Raw genomic sequence first — 19,125 nt, forward strand, 5'->3', positions numbered from 1 at the left:
TTCTTTTTTATTATTATTATTTTATTTTTTTTAATGGAAGAACTCAGAAAAAGCAATCCACTGAGGGTTACGGATTAATATTCCATGGCACAGCTCGAGTCTGGGTGATTCAATATTCTATCACAAAGGGTCACGGAGGACCTCTGCCTCGGTGAGGATTTTGGCTGAGCTGGGCACTTTCCAAGGGCCGGGGCTAAGAGGTCCCTTTGGGCTCTGCTGGGTCCCTGGAATACTGCGTAGAGAGGCCACAATGTCTTCCTTACTGCTGACTTCTTTGGAGTAAGAAAGCGCATCTCCTTTTCCTTTCGCTTCTCTCGGTGAAACCACGGAACCTTTTCTGCTCCACAAGTCTTTGAAAGACAGCAGCGAATCTCTTTTGCTGAGAGTCTCTTTACTCGTATTCCTGTCCTCTGTGGATTTCCCGTTGGTGTCTCTCTGCCTCGAGCCTTTGCCCTCGCCTTTCTCGCTCTCCCTGACCGCATGAAGAGAAGTCCTCTGGGGGCGAGACCGTCCCGCCGCCCTTCTTTTGAAACTCTGCTGCTCCTGGCCAGGCCCGGTCCGCACTACCCTCCCTTCCAGCTCCCTTGCTTGTGTGTGTTGTCTGATCTCAGGAGTCCCCCCTTTGCCATTTTTCTTTTCATGATCCAAGCTCTCTCTGCTGGGAGAGTCTTTTAATCTCGGAGGGGCCTGTTGATGCCCCGTGTGCTGCGGGGTCGGAGCCACTTGAGGAGACTTCCTGGGGCTCGTGGACCTGGTTTTCGCCTGTGTCTGAGATGTCCTGTTCCTGCTCAGTGTCGCCTCCTGTGCCTGACTCTCGGTCCTTTTGGGAGTGTGATGTTGCTCTTTGGCTTTAGAAAATGTCTCCCCAGTTATCTTTGGGCTGCTTAGCTCTCTTGGGTCTTTCGGGGGCCTGGTCCTCTTGTAGAATTTCATCGACTCAGGGGAGGCAGGAGAGAGCCTTGCTACCTCCTTGTCAGCCCACTCACCGCTCTCCTCCACTGAGCTTAAACCCCTGCTGCTGCTGCTGCTGCTGCTGGGCTTGAGGCCCGGTGGGGATAAGGTGCTCCAGCTGCGGGAATGTTTCAGTTTGCTGGAGAGGGGAGAGGAAACGAAGATGGAAGCCCCAGTGGGATATGGAGAGGACAGAGGTGATGTGTCGGAGAGAAACACCTCTCCGGAATAGCTTGTGGGTGAAATGAGTTTTTGATCATGTTGACCTGTAAAGAGAAGAGGCACAAAATTTGACATGAAGGCGCCGTACAAGAAACACAGGAATTATATATATATATTTTTTTTCCTCCACACAAAATCCAGAAATTTAGAGAGGAAAAGGGTCAAAAAATGTTTTGTTGCGAGGAGTTTAACAGAGAAAGAGAAAGAGTTACCAAGGTAAAAGAGAAGAGGCCACTAAAAGCAGTGAAGATGTTAGTGTTGGTGCTCAGTGTAGTAGCACACAGTGGAGGAAGCTGTGCTACCTGCGTCAGAGGCGAGAGAAAAGAGCCCAAGAGGAAGAAAACGGTTAGAGGTTAAATAAATAAATAAAGAGAGTACATTGAAATCAATACGGGGCAGCATTCCAAAATACGCTCCATCAATTAACAAACAGGGCGGACTCATTATCTTTGGCTAGACGATGGGTGGATTTATGGATCCAGCACGTCTGTAACTACACGGTGTTCCTTCGTACACCAGTAAACAGTGAACCCAGTTGCACGCTAAGGTTTTCTTATGTAGCATCTATCAAACAGGAAATGATGCTGCAAAATGAAAAAAAGCAGTTCAATGACAAGATTGATCCCACTCTTACGTCCCTGCTCTAAATATGATACGACACAGCCAGGAGGCGGTTAGCTTAGCTTAGCATTAAGGCAAGAACAAGAGAGGGAAAAGAGCTAGCCTCTGTCCAAAGCTAACACATATATGGTTTGTTTCATTCGTACAGCAACTGAAGTGTAAAAATGACAAGTTGTGGTCGTCTGTTACAGGACAGGTGCCTACTGCTTTCACTCTTTATGCCAAGATAAGCTAATCTACGAGTTTCATGGGGCGCTCCGGGGGGGGGGGGGGGTCGTAATTAGCAGCTATCATTATAACTGATGGACCGGTGGCACTTTCAAGGCTTTAGGAGTGCAGCATTAATAGCATTATGAATGAACGATACCTCACACCAATCGCTCTAAGAATGAAGATAAGCATCCTGTTACCATAGAAACGAGTGGAAACGAACTAGCTGGAAGTTGAGCGAGGTATCATGGGGGCTAGGAAAAAGAGGCTGTTGGCTGTAGGTTCGTATTTAATAAGGTATAAGAGTGATATTTATCTTATTGCTTTAAAAAAACTAAGTGTGCTTCCCAAGATATTCGTATATGGGAGTTTATGATAAAAACACAATACAATCTTATGAATTTAGCAATAACTTCCTGGGCACAAAGGCAATTTAAATAAACTAAAACTCTTGAGGAAAACTTAAATTGGTCTCTACTGTGCATGGAAACTCTACTGTGTGAATACAGTACTTACTGCTGTCCTGAGCCAGGCCCGCCCCAGGTCTCAGCAGCAGTACCACTTTGTTTCCTCCCGCCTGGATCAGCTCAATAGCCCGTGTGTGAGAAATGCCGCGCGCCGCCTCGCCGTTAATCTCCACTATCTCATCTCCAACCTGTCAGCAAAACACACACAAAAAAAATGCAATTACTAAACAGAAACACACCTTTCGAAAAGCTTAGCATACTCTCGCCGCACGCTCTCCATGCATACGCACCTTCAATCAAACATACGGAAGCAGTATGCTCGCACACAAACACGCATAATAATCAAAGAATCTAAATTTCATGCCGCACAGACGGAGCGTCTCGTAATACCCCGGAGGTACCATCTATTATTGGAGATGACAAAATAACTCAGGATAAAGCGTGTAAACACGTCAGTCTGTTAGGATCTAATCAGTGTTGACATTCTTTTTCCACCCTTGGATAGGCAAAGTCATGCCCAGAGACCACAGTCTGGCAAGTCTAAGATTGATTCCCGCTCGGAGCGTCTCTTCTGTTCCCCCCGCAGCGACATCTTTCCTCTCATCCTAATAATAACACTAATAATAATGTGATAATTCTAATCCCCATGGGGACTGCATCGACAGAAAAAAGTACAGAGTCAGTTACAGAGTGACCTTCCTGGAAATGATCACTGTCATACTGAAGGACGCTGACAAAAGGATGGATGCTTGCTGACGTGGATGGACAGATAGATAGACTTCAGGATGTGCAGGAGGTAGGAAACAAAAACTCTAAATATCTAAGTAAATTATAAGCTAAATCTCTTTCCATCTGCTGCGTAGAGAGCTTGAGTTACGTTGCTGAATGAAAACTGCAAACACATCACAGCTGATGCATTTACAACATTATTCCCCATAAACCGGCAGTTGTTTAAACATAATTCACTTGTTAAATCGCTGGTGTATTCAGAACGCGAGAGCAGGGATTTTACCCTGAAATGTGCTGAATTGGATTTCAGCAATGTAATGGTCGATATAACGGCGCATAAAAACTGTATCCAACAATATTATGTGTAGCCGAATTAACTTACCAAGACTTTTATTTAATCAACTCTGTCGTGTCTGTCGGTCCGAATCTTTAGTTCAAAGCGAGACTTCTCAATATTACTGCGACGTTTGGTGCTGTATGTCCCCTCATTTGACAGACCTAATCTTAACAGTTCAGGTCACCACCTCGACCTTTTCTTGTAGCCCTCGCCACAATTTGCAGAAAGTCCATGAACTTTCTTTTATCTCATTATCTCATACACTAACTTCAAGCTCATTCATAAACCCTTTGGGGATAATGACCTTATATATAAAACGACCTCGTGACCTTTCTTTTCTTGCTCAAACCTGAGGGCAAATTTTACGCTTCCAGTCCCACCAGAAAAGATTCTAAGAAAAAAATAAAAAAGAAGAGAAACGGCTGTATATTCTCCCCATCCAACACTGAGGACTGTGGCTCCTAACAAATACTTCAGCCTCCAGGCGCCATTAGTAGAGCTTTTCACATTCTGGTGCAGTATCATCCTGCCACAGAGGCGACTCCACATGTCAAGGATGGAAGTGATCAACATTTTCTAACCAGATAGAAAAAAAAAATCTTCTGCAGTTCAGAGTTTTCATGAAGAAAAAAAAAAAAGACCCTTCAAAGAACAAGCGTTATGATAGAAGAGCACTCACGTGGATCCTTCCGTCAAGCTGAGCCGGTCCATCCTCAGCCAGTCTCAGGATGTACAGGCCCATGTTATACTCTGTTCCCCCTCGCAGACTAAAACCAAAGCCCCTGGGGCCCCTCTCCAGCTCCACTGTCAGACAACCCTACACAGCATGGAGATAACACTCATCAGTCATCGGCCCCGTTCACACTTTGAAATCAACATCCGTCCTGAGTGATCCGATCACAAGCTGACAGCTGTAAGCACGGGTGTGAACGCCACCAAGGACACGTTTGAGATCCAACCACTGGGAGGTGGTTCAGACCCGCAATGAGGGGCCGTCCCCCTCAACTGATGTCCTCAGCGAAACGAGAGGAATCGGCAACAACGGGCAGAATGGATAAATTGCATGTTTGGGCTCTCTTTACCTGCCGATGTTAGCAGCAGATGTTCTGTTCCAACTAACCACTGAACTAGTAACTGCAGCATCAGCAGACTCTCAACAGATGGTGCGATTTTTAGGTGATGCTGCGTGAGGACAAACTCCGCCCACTTTTGGAAAATGTTGCATCGATGTACCTGCCTGTCTGCTTCTGTGTCTTAAGTACATCCTACATGTCAACATTTAGCAGCTGTTTGAACACACTGTTTAACTTTACACCAATTTTATCTACGACAACATGCCAAATTTTATAAACACAGTAAATCAACATAGACGACATTTGTGTACCTGCAAAAAATCCCCACTCCCTTAAAAAATTGCTCAATTTTGTGAGTTGTAGACTGAGGAGAAACTTTGTGAAACTATTGGGCCTTCATGTAAGTTTGGCAAATGTTATACATGATATTTCTTTTTCTGAAATATCTGTTTCATATATATACCCACACACACACACATATATATACATATATACACACATACATATACATATATATAGACTTAAGACTGGAGCATACATATCTATTTCAATATGTTAAAAACTTGTGCCTTGAGCAGAACCCCATATAGTTGCATAGACAACATATAGTTGGAAGAATAAGAGGATTGTTCTTACCTGGTTGGGTCCCGTCACACACATCGTCCCCTGCTCAAGTGAAAGACTCTTATGGTCGGACCAGTTGACTGCCTCCCTTTTTTCCTCCATATCCAGGTTATAACTACAACAAACAACAGCAGGTATGTTTTCAGTAGTTCACGCCTTCGACGGCACGCTGCAGGCAACCAAGCGACTTTATGCAAAACTTTAAATCTAATTTAACAGTGGATATTAAATAAAGGAGAGCTGCGTTGTTTTTCACACTTAGATATTTTAATTTATTTGTATGTGCTCTGCATACGTACACATCATAATCTTATACACCTTAATATTTATTACACCCGAGCGCAATCCTTCCTCACCCACACACTCATGTATATCATATTTTGGTTTCATTAGAATTTGTCGGCACAGGTAGCATTATCGTTGTGCGCTGCAATATGATTTTTCTTCAATTCTAGAGGAGTTCCCTTTTGCTGTCTACTTCTATGTGTGCTCTCCTCAGGCCGAACATGGGGGTGGGAACAATAAGTCAGAGCACCAACAGAGATGGCTGTACATTTTCAGAGGAGGAAAAAGCGCTACATCATTTTCTCAGTAGTGTCCAATGTGACATGATTGTTAAGGTACGTTTTGGTGAAAAACTGACTGGCTAGCTTAATGACCTTAATTAACTTCTATTGAGTACTGATCCAGGGACAGCTACTGCATTCAGAGCAAGGGCGTCATATTCGACTTATCATCAACCAATAAAGTCACACATTTCACACAATTATAAAACTAATGACCCACCCCTGTCAATCAGCTCGACTAGGGGACACAACAGGGAGTTTAATCATTGAAAAATACAGCTAAACCAAACTAAATTCTGTCGTATGTTCACACCAGAACCAGCAGCAGCCAGATCCAACTGCAGGTTCTGCTGTTAGTTAAGTTTTGGTGGTCTGAGCTATTTGTTTTAAACAAACTGTGCTTTTGAATAAGTGACAGGGACAAAATTAGCCATTTCAAACAGTAGTGGGGGATGTGTCCCCAGGGTCCCCCGTGGGAATGACACTAATGAGAGTATAGTTGGAGTTAAACTCTGGTATGCACACAGGCTGTTTGGACAGCTTCAAAGGCCTCTTTTCTGCCGCTGACTGAAAGCTTTGGGTTTTTTTTTGCTTTTATTCTTTTCCCTCTGTGCGAGTGTAGATCCCACCAGTGATGAAAGAGTAAACGCTCGCACACACTTTTCACCTCTGCATTTATTGATTTATTCAAAAAGGTTGACATTTCGGTCACAAAGTGCTTTCTCAAGTCTTAAGTCTCTACTCTTTTTTTCCCAGGAATTAGATTTTTTTTTTTTTATTTCCCTTCAACACAACAAGAGAGAGATCAAGTGTTGTGCATGTTGCCTTCGACTCATCTGAGTGCGGATCCTTACCGTTCGTCCTGCAGTGCCGTCCGCTGCCCCATGGCTCTGTGCTGAAGAGCCGGACTCTGCTTCGCTGAGCTGGCTCCAGACGGAGGACCTTTGTATTCTGAAAACACATTGTGACATTACAGCAAATAGTGACAATAAATTCACTTCATCATTCGGTTTTCTTTAGGGAACTGAAGAAAGCATTATAATCAGACTCAGATATCCTTCTAGATGAACTCCCCCTCTTTCAAATTTGTTATACCTCAATTTAGATCTAAATTCTTAATGCCGCTACTAAAATATTCATATGTTCTTATTATGTGCATGGTTGATTGCTGTGATTGCCTGGCTGAAAATACCCCCTCGCAGATAATAAAGTTTAAAATCGCACTGGATGAAAATGATCACGGTGACAAACAGTCTACTGTAATCACCGCGGGGCGCTCACCGTCCTCGGGAACCACAGTGAGGGTGACGACGTTGCCCGCTTCTTTGATCAGCTGGACGATGTCGTTGTGGGAGAGCTCGATGATGGAGCGCCCGTTGACCGCCGAGATGCGATCTCCGACGTGCAACAGGCCGCAGCGGTCGGTGGGACTGCCCTCGATGATTCGGCCGATTTTGTGCGGAATAACTGAAAGAGTGAGGAGGAACGAACAATTCAGAACCACACGTGACGACTGCTGTTAAAACCTTGAGACATATCCGGAAAGTCAACATGATGCAATGTTGAGAAAAACACCACTCTGTACATATAACCATTTCTTCTGTGGGTCTTAAAACTGGGTCATGCCGTTAGATACACAGCAGGAAACATAAATCCCAGTGCGTTTCCTTTAGTGGCGCTCATTCATAAAATCCATATGATCCACCTGCAACAAAGCTATACTGTAATTTGCATGACGCCAGAAAACCAGTGATCAATAAGTCTTTTGTCTTATAGTCTTTGATGTGTATATACTGCAGCATTCTATTGACCATTTTATTTTAAAAAATAAGGTTATTGGGAACTCCATTTGAAGCCATTTTTAAGCTGGTGAACCATGTCCCCTCTCGGAAGGTGGCAGATCCCCAAAGCCTTGTTCACAATTCCGTTTAAATGTCATCCTGGTATCTCTTTGTCAATTTGAGACACGCCAGCATGAATTAAAGAAGGCGGAGGAAAGATGAGAGGCGCCAAGTGCCTCCTGACTAACTGTCAAAAAACTGGGATTCTCAGAAAACCAGACAGGTAAAAAAAAATTGTATTATTCAACTAAACATTCATTTTTGTGACTGAAAATATATCTGTCCACTCCAGCAGACTTTATATAGTCTTTATGCATAATTCTGACTACTCAAGTTTCATAAGTAAAACAAAAGTGGTCTAATTTTATCTATATGTACACAGAATATATACCCTTCCGTGTGTACATCAGCTGGAGTGGAGAGATGTATTTTTAGGTATGTATGTTATCAAAATCTGGCTAAAAGTATTTCTAACATTAATTCTAATTCTTCTTTCGTTGAAAATGTGGTTTGGTTCTCTGAGAGTAAAATGATTTGAAAGTTATTCTTGAATCACCTCTTGCGTTGATTCATTTAAGTAACTCCTTTAACATAACATATACTGTATAAAAACAATCAACGTGTGGTGTAGTAATTCATCCGTGAAAGGGTTGAGAGTCCACGGTCTCACCTCCGTACGGCGGTTTGCTCTTGGAGGTGAGGATGACGAAGCCGAAGCCCTCGATGTCTTTGCGGTGGAGCGTGATGTCGAAAGACTCGTGGTCCAGAGCGCTGGGCATCGGCAGGCGAGGTAGCTTGGGGGAGCCGTTCACCAGCACTGGGGCCATTTCCTGAGCCTCCTCCTCCGTTGCTTCTGAAAACGAATATACAGGTGCACATACTCAAGTCTGTGTTTGCGTGCGTGGGTGTGTGCATTCCTGGGTTGTTTTTTTTATTTTTTCTTTGTTTGTTTTTTTGCACAGTCTGGAGTTTCTGTGTTCTGTTCAGGTGCAAGAAAAGCGCGTCTGGAAGTAATGAAGCCGTGTTTTGGAAGTGGGTATTATTAACAGTCAGTGTGGAGCAGCATTATGTGTGTGAGGATGTTGACATACTGTGCAGCACATTCAGAGAAATATTACTTCTATCTTATATAATGTGATATCACATATTTGAACTAGAGACTTGGACAAATACATTTTCTGCAGTGTATTTCCTGACTCGTGCTCTTTCTGTCGGTCATTCAGTGGTTGTCTGTTTTTAACCATTAAGCTGCTGTTGTCTCTTTTAAAATATATGTTGCATCACTTCCTGTTTGTAAGTTTTCTCTTCAAAGCCCTGTTAAACATTTGGTTTTAATCTAAAGTGTCTCAGGTGTTGGTCTGACTGTTACTCACCTCTGTAGATGACCTTCCTGCGTACGGTCAGCATCACTTGACCGTTGCGGGCGGCGTTGGTCATCAGGTCCAGGACCTGCTTGTGCGAACGACCCTTCACCATCACGCCGTCGATGCCGATGAGCTCGTCTCCCGCCCTCAGGCGCCCGTCCTTCTCGGCGGCCCCACTGGGCACGATGGCCCCGATGTACACCTGGGGAAAGACATTCTGAAAGAGGGTTAGTAAAACAGAGAGATAACCTTCTGAGACTGATTAAAGCTTGTCTTTTTAGACTCGCACATCAGCTTCTTTCCTTTTCCTTTCCTGGACTATAATCTTTCCATAGTAGAGATTAAAATACTAAGAATGTGCGTACAAGAGTTTTATAAATACTCACTGGCTGTTGTGGACCCTCTCCTCCAAGAACACGGAAACCGAAGCCCGTTTCTATGTCTCTCTTCAGAAAAACGTCAATGTCTTTGGTGTGAGGCTCTGCGGATGAGTCATACTCTTTCACTATTGAGCGAGGGGTTCAAGGTTTTCGAGCAAAGATGAGGTTAAAAACAACTCCTGAGAATAAATTATGATGTGCGAGGCCACACTTACGTCTGCTCTCCAGCAGGGCTTTGGACTTCAGGTACAGCTCCGTGACGTCTCGTTTGGGGGAGTCGACGGAGCGCAGGGTGCTCGTGTTGGAGTGGTAAGGCAGGGCCTGGGGGGCCGAGTCCGCGACGGTGTCCAGCGTCTCCGTACTGGCCGTCATTTCCTGTCTCTGGAATAGAAATACATGGACCGTCGGCACCACTTACAATTAGGGCTGCGACGATTAGTCGATTAATGGAATAGTCGACAGGGTGACAGTTAATCTCCATCAGTTTGATCACTGGTGCTAGTCATTTCTCAAGCAAGCAAGCAAACATGTTCTGGTTTCTTAATTTTTTTGAGTATTTGCTGCATTTTTTTTGGTCTTTTGTGACAGTAAATGAAGAGTCTGTGTTTCGGGACAAAAATAAAAGAGCTCAAGGAAATGGTGACGAGCATTCATCTTAATTTGCAACAGATAAAGTTTGAAGTTGAAAACCATTTACATAACAATTACAATTTCAATGTTAGATGTACATGAGTTCACACATCCTTTGGTATTCACCTATGAAGGATGTGTTTTATTGATAGTCACCACAGCTCATTATCCCAGACAAGTGGCTGCGCATCTAATTGTGATAGATTACCTAAAGCACTAAAGGTCACTTCACTGACTCTCTTTCTCTTTTTTTCTACTTTTTCTACATCACTACTTTACATTTTGAGAGGCTAAATGTTTGGACTTGAAAGTAATATCACATCTATGGGAGAGGAAAAAAAAACTACAGATCTCCCCGTGGCTGCGACGAGTCCCTTCAGGCAGAAAGGGCAACTTCTTTATCTAAAATGGCATTGTATTAATAATACCACCATATCTAAAGAGGCTCATCCATGCTTCATTACCATTGCAATCCCCTGACAATAGCCCTAAGAATACAAATACTGAAAGGAAGTAATTAAGACCGTTTTTCAGAGCAAACAAAAGGGGGCGCCCAGAAACATAATCAATATTCAAATTTATTGCTATCATTTAATTCGATGCAACAGAGGCTTACTGGTTAAGCTGAAGGACAAAAAGCTTTGAAATTAAATTGCGGGATAAGTCCCAGCGGGGAAACAATAGTGAGGAAATAGGAAAAAAAAAAAGATATGTTTGCACTCACAGGCTTCAGACTCTTCACGGGGGATGTTTGACCTATGGAAAGACACGGAGAGACAACAGGAATGTGGTGAGAAATGCAGATCGAGTTGAAGCAAAAAAAAAAAAAAAAAAAATCAAACAAAAAAAAGAAACAATCGGCGGAGCCACTAGATGGCACTGCCTCTCTGAGTGTGAGACGGCAGCGGGGTGCATAAAAATAAACCAGTGAGCTGCTCTAAACTCAAGAGGTGTACTTACTAAGAAGAATGCTCCATTAGGGGAATATGCATCCGCGTGCGATTAAAGATACATAGGGGAGTATAAAGGTGGTACATGTGCTGGAGTGCTGACTACATGGAAGCCCACTGCGGAGCCGGGGGAAGCGGGTGAGGGCATTAGAGATTCATGCATGTAATTCAATGACCGATAATTCTCTTTCCCTATCTCGGTTCGCCGTACAGTACACCCACACGTTCCATCTCAAGCGCTCAGATTGTTCCCTACAGATCATCTCTCACGGCTCCCCCCTCCTCCTCCTCCTCCTCCTCCTCCTCCTCCTCCTTCTCCTCCTCTTCCCCTCGACTCAGCTCCCCGTATAAACTGGATTAACAAACACTCCTCTGGAGTCTGCAGCCCTTGTGGGGCCGGACCAACACTTGGCTTGATGAGGGGTTAATGGAGCCTGGGGTGGATGTGGAGATGCAGCAGCTTCCCAACACAACAACAACGGTCGTAAACAAGGCGAGTTCACCGCGCGCACACACACCTGAAGCACACCGCTCTTTCCCTTCCATCCTTTTTACTAAGCTCTGCTCCTCCTCTGTTCAGTGATGCCCCACTACACACTTCCTCTGTCACACACACACACACACAGGGATCCTCTTCCAAGCCAACGGTCATTGTCTAATGAGGGTTAAAGCTGGCATTAGCTCTCCATTTGGGCAGGATGGGTGAAGCTGAGCCCGGCTCTGCATTGACTGCGGGGGTCATGCAGTGCGTCAGTGGAGGAGGACGTGGTGGTGGTGGCACAGCAGTGAGGGTGGGTAGCGTGGGTGCGTCGGAGAGTAAAAAAAAGGCGCGGCTAAAGGGAGGAGGCCCCTGGGGACCTTCCCTCTATAGACGTTTAGCCATGGCTCTTTAAGGGGCCATGGATGTAGAGGCATGCAGAAATCGCCTGCGCTCTGCTGATGATCAAAGCCAATCCGGGGTGCATCGACTTACGCAGTGGATCCCCGGGGCGGCTGAAGATGATGTAGGAGACATTTGAAGGGTGCCCACCCTCCTCCCCTCTCTCTGCCTTTGAATCGAGCACATCCCCACACTTATGTAATTCCTGCTCTCAGACTTGTAACAGACTGCATTACGCCTCAACGAGAGTCATCACAAACAGAGGCGGGTCGACACCGGAGGAGAGCTCGAGAAATGGCGCTCGGTCGGATCGAGGCCGAGCATTGTGTGCGACAGGAGGTGCAGGTGGATCTATTCAGCTCAAACAGGCAGCAGTCTCTGTTGTGGTGACCTTCTCTGGGCCACAGGCACAGTGGCATCACCCGGGCCTCTACAGAACAACAGTGTGTGGTCAGTCGATGCCCCCACCCACCCCCCCCACCAACAGGCCATAACACCACCTCACCTCCTGTCAGTATCAGCACGCTGACCTCGCCTCCCATGGGCACTGTTGGAATTGTATCGACAGCAACGGCAAAAAATACGTCACACAGAAGGCATGAAAGCATGAGAATAAAGGATGGATAGAATGACACGGATATTCAGCCAATCGGTCGTCCAGATAAACAGATACGTACATGGTAGGGGTGGAAGATCTGGCAATTTTAGATCGATATCTGTCCGCAAACAACATATTGATTAGCAGATCTGCGCAACATGAACAAACCAACAGAGCGATGTAGCCGACTACATGACTTAGCTGAGTGGACTAATTTCGTCATCTTTTCCTAACACTAACCAGGTAGTTCTGTTGATCAAACTGCCACTGAAAACGGAAAATATTCTTTTAAACACCACCAAACGATAAATTCCAAACTAGAAGGTGAAAACCTCAGACCACATGCAGGACATGAACTTCATGTCAAGCAGATGATAATCATATGCAGCATCTATTCAACTGGCACGACTTGCTGTGTGTAAAGTTTTCTCCGCATCTCCGGTTAATGCTTCGAGCAGAGAACTTCTTATATAACTGCCCAAGTCTTGTTATCACTTTCTGTGCCCATTACAAAAGCAGCGTGCACTCAAAACACAGGCTGAGACGACCGCAGAGCTGTCTGAAGTGCACACTGCTACCTTCCACAATCCACTCCCATCTGTGTGAAATACCAAGTAAGAGTCCTAGCTGGCCACATGGAGAACAAGGAGTACATTTAATGCAATTTTGTTCTATAATGGTGATAATCGAGAAGTCATTGGCTATTTCGCATCCAGCTATAGTCTACAGGACATTTCAGAAACAGAGAAAAAATATTGCAATTTAGATTGTGGATGATGATACTGTTTAAGTGGATATTGAATGATATTTGTTTTTGGCCAGATTGCCCACCTGTAATGTACAGATACAAGGACAGGCAGACAAACACAGAGATGTCTCTCACCTCCTCGCAGCACTAGCACGTTGACCTCGCTGCCCACAGGTAGGTCTTTGAGAATGTCTACCACTTGGGCGTGGCTGAGCGTTTGGACATTTTGCCTGTTGATCTCCTTGATGACGTCTCCCTTCTGCAGGCCGCGACACCACTGGGCATCCAGGATCATCTTCACCTTCTGGCCCAGCGGGCAGTCAGCGATGGCAAACCCGAATCCTCCGGGCCCCTTGACCAGCGGCACGCTCACCAGCTCTGGCTGCAGCATCGTGGTGGCCACCTCGCTGCGCTCCCCCTGCCTCCCGTTGGGCATGGCGGCCACGACGGGCCGGCCGCTGGCGTCCATAGTGACGTAGTGGAGCTCCTGAGAGGAGCCGTGGAGGACGTCTCCCTTCACGAGCAGCGGCTGCCCGTTGATGAGGGGAACGGCCGTCACCACCTCGCCGCCATGCAGGGCCTGCTGGGGCTGGTTGGCCGGCGGGGGAGGAGGAGGTGGGAGAGGGTCGTCGCTGTTTAGATCCACATCCGGAGGGAGCGCGTAGCCACGGCAAAGAACCATGTCCACGTACTGGTTGATGGGGATGGACTGGAACATCTGCACCACCTCTGGATGGGTTTTCCCCAGCACAGACATCCCGTTGATCTCAACGATCACATCACCTAAAACAGAGGGAGAGGGGAACAGTGACGACGGGACTTTTCTCTGCTGGTACTTCATATAGACATCACTTCTCTACATTTCTTTGGAAAGCACTTACTCCTTTTCCTGTGTCACACGGATCTCTCCTCTAAAATGTCCCTTTCCTCTTCGCTGCGCTCTCGCATTTCTCATTTTGGCAGCTCCCTGAACCTGTTCCTCTTCCCCTTTATCTTCAGTCTACCATTCATTCCCACTTTATTCCCATTCCTCCTTCACTCGCTCCATTGTTGAACAGACCTGAACAGCCACAACTACTCGGAGTGGAGGCGGGTGTGGATTTCTGTCACTTTGAGCAACAGCAACCATCACACCGTCTCACACACACACAAACACTCGTGGAGCTCACAGCTGTTGGTTTCTAAAGACAGCCACAAGGCGATGGCAAGATCAGAAACTAAAAAAAACAACACTGCTCGATGGCTTCACACCCACCATAATCAGACCGTCTGCTATAAAACTGTGCCCCTGACAGAGCTGAAGTTGTTGTTATTGCCTTGTGAAGCTCAGGGGACAGTGTTAGGTTAAGTGAGCGCTACAGAACTCAGATTAATACCTCCAGGTGCTTTGCTGGAGCAGCACAATGTGTACAAGTTGGCTGCTTAATATTTTTTATTTTTTTTATTTTTTCTGAAATGTACCAGAAATGAGCAACTCCTTCCCTCCATGTCAGCTAAATGAGCTAAAACAGGAAAGCTCTCCGTCTCGCCCACCTCTGTGGCGACTCTCGAAACAAGAGCGCGTGCATGCGCGGAGGTTTCGCTCACCGGACGCCATTTTGTTGTCGTGGGCAGCGGGGCCGTCGCTCAGCACGTTTTTCACCTGCAGGAACTCGTCGGTGCGGTCACCTCCGATGATGGTGAATCCGAATCCCTGGGCGCTCTTCTTCAGCGCCGTGTGGTACATCTCGCCCTTCAGTTGGCTGGGGTCTGCAGTGAAGCCCGACGCACCTCCCTTAGCTGCACACGAACAAAGTGCACGTTAGAGCCAGTTTTGTTTTTGTTTTTAAAGAAATGAATGCCGCCTACAGGAAGGAAAGGGCAGCAAGGGGGAATGAAGCAGCAAATGGCTCGAACCCAGTGCAGTCGGCGGCAGGAGGACACGGCTGAGTGATGGCTCTCGACTGCAAGCGGCAAATAAACTAAATGAATTTAAGAAACAAATGTAAAGAAAGTGTTTAGAGTAGAGTGACTTGTTACACATGAAGAAACCGTGGCAGCGTGCATGTGAGCATATGTGCGGGGATGTGAGAAAAGAGTGGGTGGAGACGGGTGGAGAAAGAGCCTCGAGTGAATGACAAGATCTGTCAAAACCTCGGAACAGAGCTCGACATCAAACACACAACATGTCAATTATTTCGTATCCGTCTTGAAAGGCGGCAAAATCCATCCACGTCGACACTGAGTGTCAATTATACGCATTATGTGCTGAGGGTAAACACAGTAATTAGACATTTCTCGATTAACAGACATGGTGTTGTACACGCCTAAATTAGACAGACACCTCAGCAGAGACCTTTTCGTACCACTCTGCCGAGAGAGGAGCACAGACGGGTGGATTGTAGAAAATGTTGCCTTTTAGAATCTAATTTACTTGTTGACTGGTACGTGCTTCCTCCTGTTACAAAACTAGGGACCAAAACTGCGTTCAAACTCTCCTGACAGCGTCCGATTTAGCACGATGTCCCGTCTTATCCCCCTCAACGCTGCCGTCAGTTTGTCAGACTTTTTATAACTCGAGTAGGGTACAACTTAAGGTCAGCGGCAACATCAATATGGACCAGCAGCCTGGCTGTGGCATTCGCAATACGCCAGATAACCGACTGTCAGGGTCACACTGCATTAAACTGAGCAGCCTCCCTATCTGGCATTACTGTGGTATCAGCACTTCAGATCACGGACACACCATTTTTTTTCCCCTCGCAGCCTGATGAGTTCTGGCCTGGACAAGCGTTATAGCTTCGGCTCAAAAACGAGTAAAACTGAAGCCAGCGGTGACAAATGAGGCGCATTCCAGCGCCTGTGCTGAATACTGAAAGAATGTGATGTGGCTGTCTGTCGCTGGGATGCCAGAAATATAATTGTATGTACAGAAAATGGTTTGTGTTATTTTTAAAGAAGCTACAGGTTTATATTCCAAGCTGAATGAAATGAAGCAAAACAACCCAGGAGAAAAACATGCAGTCCACAAGCTTATTGAACGCTTTCACTGATTTCATGAATTTTAAACTAGAATTCCGTGCACCAGTTGAGCAGCTTCTCCTGAGCCATGGCGTCAAATAATGGCTAGAACAATATTTGCAGAGTATCGTGCTGACCACTGACTTTTGGATTTAAACTTCATCATTTTATCCAATCGGACATCTAAGATTTTGTGATAATTTTGATGTGAATTGGTGAGTAATGACCACCGGAATCGAATCAGTTCATCCTCCAGTCCAAGTGGATGTTTGTGTAATTTGAAGAGGTTCCCTCAATACGTTTCTGAGATTTTGTTACCATGAGGATGGAACGCCATGAGGTCACCGAATCTTAAAGCGACACCTCCTCAAAGAAACAATAACACTGCCCAAATCAGATTTTCACTGTTAACGTACTGGTCAAAGACGTGTGAGGGCCCAGACAAACCAAACTGGCATCAACTACAGGCATCAGCTGTGTTTCTGCCAAAAACACCGCAAAGACCACAACCAACGACAACTAGCTCATGGCCTGGTTGTGAAAGAAGGAAGGAAGACAAAGGGAGGGAGAAACAGGACGATGCATGGAAACTACAGTGACAGGCTCAGTGGGCTTTCCTTTTCTATCCTACTCTCATGCACTGGTTTGCTTAGTCACTGAACAGCCACTGAGAGTGATGTCTGTCACCGACAGGCTCAACATTAGGCACTCAGTCGGCTGCAAACCTGCAGATTAGCACCTAAAAGTGACGGACACATGAGCTCGCCGACGACCAACAGCAGACTGTCGTCCTGGTATGACTGTAATTCTATGTTTTTAATATTGTAAACTGATTCCACACAGAAACCAAAACAAACAATGCTTTAGTCCGTATTCCCGAGCCTATTCATCCCCTATCGAAGATGTAAATCTTTTTTTAAAACAAGCTTGTTGTTTTATTTATTAATGAGGGATAAAAAAAACAAACAAAAAAAATCCTTCGACATCTGCTCGCTACAGCAAAAACAGCTCTTGTGGGGTAAACAGTGCATTTATTGGGGACTATTTTCAGCCACAATCTCTGCGCTAATGAGTATTTACGCCACCGGAACGGGATATGTGGGATTCACTCAAAATACACTGTTTTCATGGTAACGAAGGAACACATCACCCAGTGCAACACTGTGGCTTAATCATGTGTTTTTAACGGTTGAGGTCTGTGCCCCCAGAGGAATAAGTGATATTAAACTCGTGCTACACAGACAAAACTTGTTAGTGAGATAAATGTGTTGTTGGTTTTGGTCTTTTCACAGCATTTTTACTGAAAGTAAGAACATTATAGAGTGTCAGGAGATGTATTATTTAAGGTAAGTGGTTTAACGTGGAGTAAAATGGCTGTATTTAAACTCGCCATGTTTTTGTGAGATCTGCAGCTAAAATTTTACAAGATGGGAAACAAGTGCTCTGTGTGCGTAAATCTAAAGCTCGCATTCTACCTTCTTCGCACACATTGTGGTGATTTAACAGCGACTTTCGATCACAATGTTCCCATTTCAATGACTTCCTTTCAAGATCACAACAGCAGCAGCTTTTCAAGTTTGGCTGGATAACAGCACCTGCACATTTTCCCTCTCATTTCTTTCAGTTTTAAAAAACAAACAGACAAAAAAAAGACACTCTAACTTTCAGGCGTGTGTGCGAGGAATTTAAATGCGGGCACCCTCACACTGTCGAACGGTTCAGTGGCCACAAACATCCGCCGCAGACGTGAGCGGCTGTGTACGAGTGGAACTTATCACAGCCAGTGTGGACTCCAGATGTCCGCACTGTCGCACGGATCAAGCAAAGCTCATTTGCATAATCACATTCAAATTGCTTGATAAACTCAACATGGGATGTTTCTTCCTCGGCTTCCCCCCGCTGAGAGCAGAAATAACCATGCCGCTGCACGCTTGTGTGTGAAGAAACAGACAGATGTAACGGAGGGAGGAAATGAGTGCGCCGTGTGCGAGCCTGTACATGTGTGGGAGCGTCCAAGGAAGGTCTCGGTGCCAATGTTTGTGGGCAGAGTTTGAAAGCCAGAGGCAGACAAAAAAAAAAAAAAAGCAACAAAAAAACCCCATCAGATCCGACGCATCAAACAGCCGCCCGTTTTTGATTCCTCGTGTGTGACTCAAATGCGTTTGTGAATCAAAAGTGACATCATGCAGCATGATTGGGGAGACGTCTTTCTTATTACAGGAGCGGAGAAACATCCGCTGCTGTTTACAAGACTGCACCTTTAAACAAGCTCAGTTTGTAAAGAAAAAATAAACAAAAAAAAACGGCGTCACTGCGGGGCCGAGATGTGACTAACGAGGAAAGTACCGAGCGTGCGACGCGTTCAGCCTATCAGACGGTGAACGCGTGTGGACACAAAGTCTGGTATGTTGGCTGGCTGACAGAAACCGCAGCATTGTCTGTTCTGCAGGTTTAGCTGCACGGACACTGAGGCAGTGAAGGCGTCGTGGAGAGGTACTGGGGTAGAATCCTTTTCCAAGCCAGAAGCGAATCGGATGCACATCTTGGATCGCCTCATTCCGAATGGGGAGAATGAGGAGATTTAATTTGCATGTCGAAAAGATGGTGGCGCCCCCTGTTCAGCTGTGCTTGCTGCTCTTATTGTGGTTGCCTAGAATTAAAAGCTACCGCATTAAAGTGTGTCTACAGGTCTTGCAGGGTAAAAGTGTTTTGTTGTCCCCCCACGTTTTCATTAATACTCCCAAAGTGTAAACACACTTTTAGGCATACAATTTGTGGAGTTGCCCTTTAAGTTTTATTCTCAACGCTATTGGCCTCTGGGTTTTAGAATTAAGATTTAAAGTAAATCTGTTGCTGTGAAAATAATAACGATTCCACCCATTCGAAATGAGGGGATCCAAGAAGTGCAATCCGATACGCTTAATAAAAAAATTA

General features: G+C 45.5%; 1 protein-coding gene across 4 annotated transcripts in view; it reads right to left on the reverse strand.

Annotated features, from left to right (window-relative positions):
• LOC119021544 (membrane-associated guanylate kinase, WW and PDZ domain-containing protein 3-like) overlaps positions 1 to 19,125 on the reverse strand; it is a 145,443-nt gene continuing 126,318 nt past the window's right edge. Inside the window, exons 10-23 of one of the 4 annotated variants that reach the window (XM_037101902.1) lie at positions 14,779 to 14,970; positions 13,327 to 13,974; positions 10,740 to 10,771; positions 9,601 to 9,766; positions 9,392 to 9,486; positions 9,015 to 9,222; positions 8,312 to 8,494; positions 7,082 to 7,267; positions 6,655 to 6,751; positions 5,247 to 5,349; positions 4,217 to 4,354; positions 2,521 to 2,659; positions 1,386 to 1,475; positions 1,076 to 1,217 (exon numbers count right to left, since the gene is read on the reverse strand). In XM_037101902.1, coding sequence (XP_036957797.1) covers positions 1,426 to 1,475; positions 2,521 to 2,659; positions 4,217 to 4,354; positions 5,247 to 5,349; positions 6,655 to 6,751; positions 7,082 to 7,267; positions 8,312 to 8,494; positions 9,015 to 9,222; positions 9,392 to 9,486; positions 9,601 to 9,766; positions 10,740 to 10,771; positions 13,327 to 13,974; positions 14,779 to 14,970 — 2,237 coding nt within the window. In that variant the 3' untranslated portion in view covers positions 1,076 to 1,217; positions 1,386 to 1,425. Of the gene's footprint in view, positions 1,218 to 1,385; positions 1,476 to 2,520; positions 2,660 to 4,216; positions 4,355 to 5,246; positions 5,350 to 6,654; positions 6,752 to 7,081; positions 7,268 to 8,311; positions 8,495 to 9,014; positions 9,223 to 9,391; positions 9,487 to 9,600; positions 9,767 to 10,739; positions 10,772 to 13,326; positions 13,975 to 14,778; positions 14,971 to 19,125 lie in introns of all 4 variants that reach the window. The other 3 variants (XM_037101899.1, XM_037101900.1, XM_037101901.1) reach the window with 3 other exon arrangements.

Source organism: Acanthopagrus latus, chromosome 6 (assembly GCF_904848185.1).
Source record: "Acanthopagrus latus isolate v.2019 chromosome 6, fAcaLat1.1, whole genome shotgun sequence".
Taxonomy (NCBI): domain Eukaryota; kingdom Metazoa; phylum Chordata; class Actinopteri; order Spariformes; family Sparidae; genus Acanthopagrus; species Acanthopagrus latus.